This window comes from Cyprinodon variegatus, unplaced genomic scaffold (assembly GCF_000732505.1).
Source record: "Cyprinodon variegatus isolate N-32 unplaced genomic scaffold, C_variegatus-1.0 Scaffold383, whole genome shotgun sequence".
NCBI classification, from domain to species: Eukaryota; Metazoa; Chordata; class Actinopteri; order Cyprinodontiformes; family Cyprinodontidae; genus Cyprinodon; species Cyprinodon variegatus.
In genome coordinates this window covers 206,768-219,191 of record NW_015150836.1, presented here as the reverse complement: position 1 = coordinate 219,191, position 12,424 = coordinate 206,768, and the positions used below count along the sequence as shown (strand labels likewise).

Below are 12,424 nucleotides of genomic sequence, written 5' to 3'. Positions count from 1 at the left end.
GGCTCCAAATTTTCTTCAACGGAGAGTCTCCAGACTGATTAGCGAGTGAAACCTTGAAAGCTCGCGAGATCAGGATGGTCTCACAAGGCTAGAAAGAAAGTCCTTAAAAAGAAAAAAATTTGTAAAACTCCATTTAGAACACAAATTAAAAAAGATATGACAAACAACTTTAATAAAACATATAAACATGAAAACATCTAAGTTGAAAATATAAAATTGATAATTGCTAATTGTCAATATGAAAAATTCAGTCAAAAAAAAAAAAGTTGCAAATTTACTCCAAAAACCTTTGATTAAAAAAAAAATAAAGTTTCATTACTGGATTGATTTTTTTTATTTTAATATACAAATGTGTTCCATCTTTGCAACAATAATGGAACAAAGCTTCCTCCATAATAAACGAGCAGTTGTTTTTAAGAGTTTATAGAATTATATAAATTAACTACTGCCACTATTTGAACATTTAACTAAATACTGATGGTCAAAACACTGGAAATAAAGCATGATTCATAGATCTGCAGAATGCATTTGATGTAGACACAGAGAGGCTGTGCATTGCTGCAGGATCTGGGCTTTACATCATGGAGGTGCGTACACACCATTGCAAGCTTCAGAAAAACCTGCAGGGTGGCTGCAAAATCTAGGAAGTTGTGAAAGATGATCAAAGTGAAAGGAAGAGAGGATGAGGAGATTCATGATGAGAGTCCCAGCAGGGGAGCCGGAGAGATGCAGAAGGAAAACAGAAGGAGAGATACGACAAGAGAGTAGAAATTGACTGAAGCGCTTATAGAAATGGATGAAAGACATAAACTTTTATGGTGTTAGAGAAGATCTAGATGCACTGTAGTATAGTTTAATGTTTTAATTAACCTTAAATTAACAAACATACTAGAGAAGGCCTGCTAGACAACATAATAATGCCTGATCAATAGATTAGAATAAACCACATGCTGTAGCTTCCCATGTTACTGACCTGTGCTATAAGATGCAAGTTAATGTCACTCAAGTTAAAACAAACTGGTGTTTTCTTTGGCGTCAGGTTTTTCTGATTGACTCTGATTTTTGTCGTTAGCTTTAAATGAATCTCTGGCTCCTTTAGTGCTTCTGTAATAAAATGCCATTCATCAGGATTTCAATGAGTGGATCTAAACTTAGCTGGAGCTGCTTGTTATCTGGCTAAATGAGGAGCCCCGTCATTTATGACACAGCATGTGAGCAGATGCTGCTCTGTTAGGGAGAATCAAACAGAAGAGCGTCTGCTGAGGAGGCCTTATCAGGAAGTCAGAGGCAGTTTCATCATAACTGAGCAAGTTTAAGATGACAAAGAGGTTCTGAGGCAGCAGGAGTCATAATCCTGTGGTATTTGGGTTTTGATTGTCTTTTGCTCTTTATTCTTGGTAAAGTTTTGCTGTATATTTTTGATGCTTTTTGTTAGTTTCTTTTATTTTTGTGCTCTTTTTTCTTTTTAGAATGTTTATCACTGTTTATCTCCTTCTCTTGACAGTATCTGTGAGTTCTAGTTCTGCTTATTCTAATTAGTTAGTCTACCTCCTTTAGCTACCCTGCCTTCTGTCTCAGCTGGGTTTACTCAGTATATATGCTCACCTATTCTCATTGTTCTCGGCTGGATTTTTTTGTTCGTCAGCTGTTCTATTTCTGATTATTCTCTAAGTGTAAAACCACCTTTTAGTAACTTTTTTATGTATTACAGAACTTGATTGCATTTGAGTAGATTATCCAGATCAAAGGATTTATCCTTTGAAGCCGACTCCAATTTGAGACTCGGACTTGGATGAAGTCCCAAAAGATAAAAGCCTTACTGTGTTAAATGTTTGAGATTTGACTTCGATTCCTGTTCTGAGACTCACATCATAGTAAGGTTTTTATCATCACGTGAAGAGTTAAAAGGAAGAACTAAAGCAGCTGAAATGTGGTACTGTGAAAGGGTCAGCTCAATTATTAGCCAATGACTTTGGTGGATTATTATGGGATGCTAATAATGCATAATCTGTCCATCTGTAGCTTCATAATAACGACTTTGGATAATTTCAGAACAAAATAAATATAATGTATCTCTCTCTGCTAACCTACCAGCAACAGTACAAACTTACAGCTGGAGATATCAAAATAAAATTGCCTCCTATTTTGTAATTCAGAACTTTAACTCAAATAAATTACTAACTAGATTTTTTCTGGTTTATTTTGTTGTGATTTATACCATAAAACTGGGCATTGTTAATACTAAGAGGGTCATAGAATGATTATATAGGGTATTTGGTGCTGGTCCTGAAGCTCTCTAAATAGGGTGTGTAACATTGGTTGGGCAAACCCGGTTAAAAGCCCTAGAATAAAAGGTTTAGATTGAGCGAAGCTGCTGAGCAAAGACGCATCATAGCAACAAGCACTCACTCATTGAAACATCCAAATTGTTGATATGGTAGGGTGACCAGATGTCCTCTTTTTCCCGGACATGTTCTTCTTTTCATACCTAAAAAATGTCCAGGGGAAATTTCAAAATCGTCCGGGATTTTGGTCGACTACAGTGCAGCAGAACCGAGCCGTGAGCTACGGGGCTGGTCCGGGAACACCGGCGGAAGGGGTCAGAGAGCCAGCGGAGAGTGACCAAACCCGACCCTGTGGTGCTAGCCTGAACACAGGCGCCCAGTGCTTTCCCCCGCCTGCCTTATCGGCCCCCAGCCCCCCCTCCTCTGGCTGAGGACGGGCGGCTAATGGCTCTCTGCTGAGGTCCGCTCCAGTCAGCGGCCCAGCAGTCAACACTTCATACCTGCCCCCCTGGGGCGTGACCAAAGTCCAGGCCAGAACCAAATAAGGTTACATCCCCACATTTATGTCAATTTGGAGCTTGGCTTAAATTCGCCCGTTTTATGGTGGAAGTTTAGAACTGTGAGATTTGCAGAGAAAGGATGTCGATCGTGATTGAACTTTTCTGTACGTCCATTTCATCCACTGAACTGTAGTTGTTCATCTATGACAATGTAAACTCATTTTTGCATTCTATGACCCCTTTAAAATAAAAATTATCTTTAGAATATTGTTTCCCAATAAAACTAGAACTTCTCAAGCTAAAACTGGGGAGGAGAAAAACCTCTAAATTACATTAAGTCCAATACATGAACCGTACAAAATAATGTGACAATGTTCCTATAATCATGTGTTAACTTAGTCATTGCAGGGAGTTAAAAGGAGAAATTTTTACTAGTTTATTTCATTTATTTCAGTTGTTTTGTAGAGTTTTTTTTTCATATATTTTTATATATATATTTTTATATTCCTAATTTTTTTCTATTTTTTTTCTAACATAACTTTGGATGCTGAATCATTAACAATAACTTATTAAAAGCATAAATGATAAATCATTAAAGTCTAAGGGAGAATTTAGGCTCAAAGAGAACAGGTTTAAACTTCTGACCTGCTAAATTGGTCTAAATGTTCTGGATTTTAGGAGATAAGAGACTTTAAACATGAATGAAAAACCTAAACTTGTAATTTATAAACATCTGGTTTATTGAAATAGGTTAGACAAGAGTAAGGAGTTTGTTGAGGGTTTGTTCTTAGATTTAGATAGTAATATCTAAGATGACAACAGTTTTAAATCCCATTAACTTAGTAGTCCAGAGTAGCAGTCGCTATAAAAGGAAAACAACAAGTCACTATACAGCCAATATCAGTTATTTATAAGCTCTGAAACTTTACTGAAAATTAAAGTTTTGTACCATCAAAAGTTCAGTGTTTTCTGCATCATTGAACTTCCACCTCCATGCCTCTGCAGGTTGGAATAATCGACGACGACATATTCGAGGAAGATGAGCACTTCTTCGTCCGTCTGCTCAACCTGAGGGTCGGTGACGCCGAGGGGATGTTCGAAAGCGATGAGGTGGGCACCGCCCCCAAAGCTCGCCTGGTTGAGCCCCTGGTTGCCACGGTGACCATCCTGGACGATGACCACGCCGGCATCTTCACCTTCAGCGAGCGCATGGTGCGCGTGAGCGAGAGCGTGGGCACCATGGAGGTGACAGTGGTGCGGAACTCAGGAGCCCGAGGCACCGTCATCCTGCCGTACCACACCGAGTCGGGCACCGCCAAGGCGGGGGACGACTACGAGGACGCGAGGGGGGAGCTGGAGTTCACCAATGACCAAACCACGTGAGTCCAATGAGTTTTTATCACAGATTCACAGGAGGAGGAGGGTCCACAAGCTCTGCTTCCTACTGCAGAATGCTGTTACTGTATCAGGGACTGGCATCCTGCTGTTTATACTAAAGGACCAGTATTTACAGCCTTTATACAGCAAGAATGTCAGGTTTGTGGAGGTTAGATGAGGACTCAAGTGCAGAGATGGAGGCAGCTGATGTTTTAGAGATTTAATAGTGGAAATGGCACTAAAACAGTACAAATCAGGAGTGAACAGGCACAGCAATCAGACCAGGGAGTCGGTCACTGGTTGACAATAAAAGTTAGATGTTCTAGTTCTAACACTTCAGTTTCTCTTCTTGCTATAACACTGAATATTTGATGCTCAGCAGGCTAAAAGTCCTGAAAATCATTTTTCCCATTAAGGTTTCACACCTCTTCATGTTAACTTTAAATGTTAAAACAATAAGATATTTCTGTTGAAATAACTTTCAACATCCCTGCTCTGTATTTTATGCCTACAACAATAACATGCAGGTTTTGCAAGCTGAGTTCTGTGTTTTGGTTGTTTCTTCCTCTGTTCTGAACCTCCTCTTCAGCCCTCCCTGTCCCCCGGTCAGACCCCTGCTGTCTCTATCCTAACCTTTGTTGCTGCCAGACAGCCGTCTCATCCATTATTCATCAAAGCTGACTTAAGGGAAGTCTCTGCACAGGTTGGAGGAACCCTCACAGATTTTGACTTTATATTGAATGTTGGCTGAATGAGTGATGATAGAGCAAATCCTGAGGAATCTTATTGTAAAAATGCTGCCAATTCCTCCTGAATAAATCAACTAAACATAGTTTTTAAAATATTTTTTCACTGTAGGATTTGGGCAGTGCAAAGAAATACAAATCTGTGTCCAAGCTGTTAGTCCCCAGGTACAACAGTATCCTAGTGAAAGTGAGTCAGAAAAGTTTAAAAGTAAGCCAGAAAAGGTTCAATGCTCAGATGTTCTGTTTAAAAATGTTTAAAAAGCAGCTTTAAGAAGACTGACTCTAACTGCCATGAAAAATATTTATACTTTTTGCTGTTTTGGCTGGATGAAGCCACCGCTGCAGGATCTAGCACACATCATTTACCCACAATGCATTGCAGCATAAACATAAACAATAACAATCCGTGTAACTGTAATTTATTTCAACTGATTAAGATAAAACTGCTTACAGTATTTTAAAGTTGTTGTTTTTACATTGAAAATAAATATTTATCAAATAAAGTCTAGTGTTACAGCTAGTGTTAACTTAGGGTGAAGTCTTGTGTTACAGCTAATCATGTAATTTAACAGAGAGCATTTGGTGGATATAGGAGAAAAATCTGGGAAAAACCTTTTCAGTCTGTAGTTCCTGTTATTGTCCTCAGCAGAGATTCATCATTAGAACAGCTTTATTTCCTTTATCTTTTATTTCTGATTAGTTGCATTGCTTTGGGCATAGAAGCCTGTAGGAGCTGTCCATGGTGCTAGAATCGTATCCGATTATACTTATGGAACATCAGTTAAATGGTTAAAGAAAAAAAATAATGCTACATTGAGTATGTATTTTTCTCTCAAAAGAACAGCCCATCCATTAACAAAATGTAAAATTTTATTGCTACCTAAGAGGCATTAGGTGTTGAAATCAACATCAGAAGCCGGTGTCTTCTCCCTACCTATCTCTCTAGAGTTCTTTTCTTGACACCGTTTAGTTTACTTTCAGCTTGTATGAGTATTTCTGACCTTCTGTGCATTAGAGGAAGGCTCCACTATAATTTGAAACTTATGTACGGAGTTCTTATTTGTAACGATAGCTAAAGTCGTATCTTCCCCTGCTCATCCTCGCCTTTGTTTCATCTGATCGGCTGATTTCTAGAATTTCCTCACCAAATATCTGCTCAGGATGACTCAGCTCTGATTGAATCTATCCATCTGATTTCCACTTTCACATATTTTGCACAATCACTCTCTCCGCTGTTTTTGCCGAGTTTCCCCTGTGGCTGTTGACCTGTTTTAAACTCCCTTTGCCTCCCTCCTTTCCTCCTCCTCCATCTCACTGCTGACTGTCAATGAAGGTTTCCCTCCAGGAATCTGCTCTCTGACGTGACATTTTATGTTTTCTTATCATTACTTCCCCTGACTTCCTCTTGTCTAATGGCGGCCATCAACACTCATGTCTTTTAAATATCCAACATCATTACAGGATAATAGCTGCTGTGTCTCGTCTCACGGAGAAACTCCTGTCTGTTTGTGTACCGTAAGATCTGCCAACGGGGGAGAACAAAAACCTCCATGTGCAGTTATTGGAATATTTACCATAACCTTTTCTGTCTTCTAGGATCTATTCTTTTTACTCTGTTATTGATTCTTTGTCCTTCCATTGTACTCTGCTCCAATCAGCACAGCAGCTGCCTGTGATCAGAGACAGCAGGAGATGGAAACCCAGCTCTGCTCAGAGCGTGGACCATTTTCACTCTGATAACGAGGAGCAACCTGCAGCGAGCGACCTGCTAGCTCTGCGTCATCACTTAATGAGAGGTTTTCACTGTATAATGAGTCTGACTTTTTACCTGTGTGTGTGCAGTCAGATCCTCCAGGTGAGGATAATCGATGATGAAGAGTATGAAAAACGCGAAAACTTCTTCATCGTGCTAGAGGAGCCACGCTGGTTAAAGAGAGGAATCTCTGGTGAGACACTTTTTGATTTATTGGATTTCCTCCTGTTCGCTGGGGAACTTTTATATGCTCATGGTGTTATGAAATGTTCAGTCTGATCAGCGTCAGAACATTTTATTTTATTCTTTCTTTTAGAAAAAGCACAAAAAACGTCCTGATTCTTAGCCCTTAATAAGGTTTGTGACTGATGTACTGATAAAATGCAGAATTTCTGACAGTTCTCTTCTTGATTGATGAATCGTTTTAATATTAGTGTCTCACAAAATTACAAAAGAACAGTGGGAACTTTTTTAACAACCTCTGATAGTTTTGTATAGGCCTTATCTTTTAATATTTTCTTCATAATTTTTCTGGGATTCCAAAAGTTTTTCTATGTTGATTGCTTTGTTTGTTGACCATGGCCCCTTCTTACAACAATCCTACCACATATCTTTAGGGTTATCCCATTCTTCTCGCCATAACTGTCTTAGACAGTGTCAGCATTCAGTTACAGACTAGAAGACCATAATACCAATGTGGCAGGGTCCTAGTTCCATGACATGATAAGCATGGCCAACCATGCTATAACATTTTCAAAATCAAGATATATAGTTTAAGTATCCTTGTCATCACACTTGACTTCACTTCACTGAACTGCTGCATCAACAATGAACATAGTTTCCTCATCTAAGAGTTGCAGAATGCCATCCCTTAAGGGCCGCTGCTCAAAAGATGAAATTCGCCCTCACTGTGTTTCAGTAGAAGTGGACGATGTTGTGACCTAAGAGTATCCCAGAACCATGACCCTGTAAAGGGCATCTGGGTGACTTTTTAAGGGTGCAGTATTGGTTTCAGTTAATGTAAAGTAACGCTAAATGATCAGGGGCTGATCCTTAAGTTTCTAAATAACGACCATTGCACATTTTTGTCTTTATTTTTTTGCGACGTGCAATACATTAGCGTGTTCCAAGTGATCTACAAATATTGCTGCACAAATGTAAGGATGCACAAACAGATTTGGTTCCACATATTAAATTGACCAGATTACTACAGGTTTGAAAGTGGAAGTAAAGATGAGGTTCTAAGCCATGTAGCTGGAGGTAATAATGCTGATTATTAAAAATAATGATACACCTGTGAAGGTTCTCAGTATTCCGGTTAATGGTCAGGCTTAAAAAAAGTTCAGTCTAGCCAACTGGATGTGAAGCTTTGCAGAAGACATTTCGCCTCTCATCCAAGAGGCTTCTTCAGTTCTAACTAGTCTAGAAAACTTCACGTCCAGTAGCCTAGACTGAACTTTTTCAAGCTGGAAATAAAGATAATACTAAATTAAACTTTTAGGACAACTCACATAGGTGGTCTAACTCAATGTGATACATAGAAGAGTAAAGCAAATAAAACAGAACTGTTGTAAATCATGCCACAAACATGCCGTCTTTTTTATTCCTCAATATTTCAATTCATTTTTGCTTCAACTGTAAGGCCAAAGAAACGAAGTTTACAGTAAATTGGCATTTTTTTTATGCATTTTTTAAATCTCATTGTAAATGCATAGAAATTGAGCTGCATATGACTAAAATTGAGCAAAGACGGGTTAAATTAGGGGAGATAAGTACAAATAAGATAAGACTTGATATGTAGGGTAGGCTAAAGGCAAAGGCAAATTGTCCTTCCTGTGAAGTTTTTGGGTCTTATTCGTTTACAGGAAAGAGACTTTTCTTTAGTACTTTAGGAAACAGCTGTATGGTGAAAAATTTATCTTTACTTTACTAAATTTAATTGTGATAAACTATGTCTTTGTGACATGATGCGTTTAACAAAGATATGTATCATGAACCCAGGTTCATCCAATGAAGTTTGGAGCCTTTTAATGGCTAAATGATTTAAAGATCAGAGTTAAGTGCTGTAAAACCAATAAAAAAAAGTATTTCTGAAAATGATTAGACACTGGGCTGAACACAAGAGCTCCAAACCCAAAGAAAACCATCAAAAAGACTGAAGAACTATAAATACAATCCTCTTTATAACCAGACGGTATGGCAGGAACAGCTAAGAATTTGGGAGATTATATCCTTACTTTTAAATTTGTTCAAAAGTTTTCAAACTGGACCATTCTTTTTTTTTTTATCATGGTTTAAATAAACTTTAATAAATGACCTTGTTAGAAACAAAACAGCTGGTTAGAAGTGAGCTTTAGATGTCTCCCTTTTTTAGATTTATTTATACTTTTTCTTATACTGTACCAGTTCTTATTCCCTGGTCCTCTTCACCATTAGACTGGCTATACAGTCATTTTCTTTCAACAAAATATGATTCTAATACATTAGTTTATTTTTTCATGTTAAAAAAAAATATGAAAAAAAGTCATTTTAACATTTCAGGATTTTCTGGATATATTAATTTCCATTGTCTGAGAGCAATAGCTGTAAAACAGGAAAACTTGAGGCGCTTAAAAAAAAAATTATTATTTTTTTTTTTTGATTTATTGTCATTTTTTAAATTTTTAACTTTTTATACAGGTGGATTTTTTAAGAGAAGCTTTAACTGATGACTTTTCTGTTTTGTTTTTTTTCCTCAGCACTGCTGCTCAACCAAGGTAAGAGCTTCTGAATCTTCCTTCTGAAGGTTTAAACCTCATTAGATTTTTCAGGAAATGCATGTTTGACTTAATCTTCTAATTATTTCCGTATCAACCGTATTATATTCATATAGAATGTCAGAAACACGATGAAAGAGGCTCTCTGCCGTTTTGAAAGGCTACAGATTAGATTTGCTTCATGTCCTCCGTTGTATTCTGTCTGCACCCCAGCCCCCAAAAATCCACATTTAATCTGGTAAAACTGGCCTAAATATGCAATTATCAAAAGAGAAAGATATTTTTCTCAGATTAAAGGGGCTAGATGATGAATTCAGACTGACTCAGCTCTCTTTCCTCCTGTTTGCGCCTTCATCTGGATGTTAATTGGATCCAATTTTACATTTTTTCTTTCGGCTTTGGGTTTTTCTAGCAGTTTCTCAGGTTTCCTGCTCAGTCAGGTCTCTTCCTTTGGTTCGCTCTTCTCTTCATCACTTAAACTTTTCCACTAAAATGGGCATGAAGATTCGTCTGCTGCCACTTAAGTTACACAACACAAACCTGGAGCCGTTGATCTAATGAAGCCCAGGTTGGGATTAGTGTATAAAAAATATGTAGTATTGAAAAGAAAGGAATATATATACATGTTATTTAATGATAACAATTATTGGCCATGACATTAATTATAATATTGGATATTTATATTGTGAATCCGAGCAAATATTTATACTTTCTTACATTTTTTCTTTATGTTTGTCTGCATAAGTTTAGAATCTCTTATAATTAAATTTTTGTGATAATTTTTTTCTTCTTAGCATTCGTTTAATACAGAATATGCACATATATACACTTTATTTCTGACTTTTTTCCTTCTCTTTTTCAAGAGAAGTTTTATAAACATTATACACTTATCAACATTTTAAAAAATACTTAAGTATAATTTAAAGTTTTTCACTTTGTTGCAACATCCTTATTTGTCAAAAAAAAAGATTAACAGATTTTTTTTTTTTTAAGCCGTTATAATTTTTCTGGGAATACAACACAAGGCTTCAGTTCAAAAGTAGGAAGTCAGATTCAGAAATATCTTTTGTGATTTGTGGATTCTTTAAGACTCCTGTTTGAGCAACAAAAGGTTAGTATGTTCAGATGTTGAAATAAAAACAAAAAACTGCAGAATAAAAACTCTGAGGGAGGAGTTTGGATTGTTAAAATGATGAAATATGTAGGAACCTCGCGAAGTTATGGAATGCAAACATCTTCTGTTTCCAGAGTTTCTGCAGTAATAAATAATTTTTAAAAAGCTCCAGTGTGCCAATATTACAGGTAAGAGTACCCAAAAATTGTATTAAAGTAAGAGTAGCACTACTTTAACAACTTTTTCCTCAAGTAAAAGTAAAACATTATTCATTCAAAAGACTGCTTAAGTACTGAGTCACTGTTGGACACTAACATCAGATTTATTGTCTATAAATGATGCTGGCAGATTGTATGTACTAAGTCTGTATGTACTAAAGATTAAAATACCTAAAGAATACAAATTAATGTCATTAATATATAAGAAGAAATGTGTGCAGAAGAAATACTTTTAACATTTATTATTACACAAAAAAACTATGAAAACCAACCTGTACAATGAGAATTGTAAATATATTAGGATAAGGTGACGAACTTCCTCTTTTAATATCTATTTACTGCATGTTTACCTGATTTTGGAATAGTTCTAATTTCTCTCTTGCAGAACAGAGTAGTCTACTCAAGTATCAGTAGCAATACATTACAAGAATATTTCCCAAGTAAAAATTAAAAGTATGGGACAGCGAACCTAGTCCTAAAATTAAATCATTTTCAAATTGTTACTCAAGTAAATGTAACTAATTACTACCCACCTCTGGGTTTTATTGCTGGTAGTTTATGGATAAATAAATAAACTACACTTTATGTCAAAATAAGCACTTTAAGAATACATAGAAGGGACACTTTTTAAACGTACCACATCCTGTTGGTTTAGTCTGAAGCGGCTGATGTCTGAGTTTAGTCACAAATGCTTAAAGTCAGAAAAAAAAACAATGCAAATGAGAAAACATCCTTTTGCAAATTAAACAGAATCAAAGCAAAATTATTACTGGCAGTAAAAGCCCTTCATCTATTTAAATAAGAAATAAAAAAAAAACTTTCCAGGGTTTTACTTTACACTCAGCTAAAATATGAAACATCCAATGGAATTCCAATGGAACGGGGAAAATGATTTTCTGCTTGAGCGTTCATCCAAACAGCTAAATCAACAAATGAAAGCTTTGTTGCAGTATGTAAAACATAGAGGCCACCTGCAGAGGAAAGAGGGAAGCCATCTTCTTAAAGAAATTTAAATAAATGTCAAACAGAAGCTGATCAGGAACCTCAAAGAGCTCCTAACTCCCCCCTGGTGATCATAAACCCTTTTCCCTGTGTTATACTCTCTGACTGGCTCGGGATTATTTCTCTAACAGGAGGTGGGGTTGGTTGGTGGCAGAGGACCAGTAACACAAACTGGGCCACCAGATGACAGATGGACTGAATGACTGGGAGCATGTGTGAGCGCAGCAGCCAGTCCTTTGGGCTGAAACAGTTGCTACTTCTTGCTCTCCTCAGCAGGCATTTCCCTTCCAGGCTCTGTTCTTGTACTTCCACCATAGTTTCTTTTTTCAAATCTTGTCTTTTCTAAGATTTATGGAACTTTTGTTCCTTTAAAGCCTCAGATTATCACAGCAAAACACTGAAAAGAAAAGGAAAGAACGCATCCAAACAGCTCACAACAAAATTACTGAAGCTTTGGATTCATTATTTAACATCAGATTTCGGAGCCTGAAAAAAAACCCGATTTTTGGTTTTAATTAATTTAAAGGTTTATTTGAACTAAAATGACCCATCTATCTATTCATCCCTTCATTATTTATACATCCATTTCTTCATCCAACCATCTGCCTTCCATCCATTTATCCTTCCTTCCTTCTATCATCCATCCTACTATTTATCCATTCATTCATCCATC

The 12,424-nt window shown here is 36.9% G+C and overlaps 1 protein-coding gene across 1 annotated transcript in view; it reads left to right on the top strand.

Annotated features, from left to right (window-relative positions):
* Positions 1–12,424, top strand: part of LOC107092498 (sodium/calcium exchanger 2-like) — a 209,638-nt gene that overhangs the window by 176,985 nt on the left and 20,229 nt on the right. Inside the window, exons 10-13 of the mRNA XM_015387001.1 lie at positions 1,505–1,509; positions 3,791–4,164; positions 6,751–6,854; positions 9,400–9,417. Of these exons, the coding sequence (XP_015242487.1) occupies positions 1,505–1,509; positions 3,791–4,164; positions 6,751–6,854; positions 9,400–9,417 (501 nt within the window). The remainder of the gene's footprint in view (positions 1–1,504; positions 1,510–3,790; positions 4,165–6,750; positions 6,855–9,399; positions 9,418–12,424) is intronic.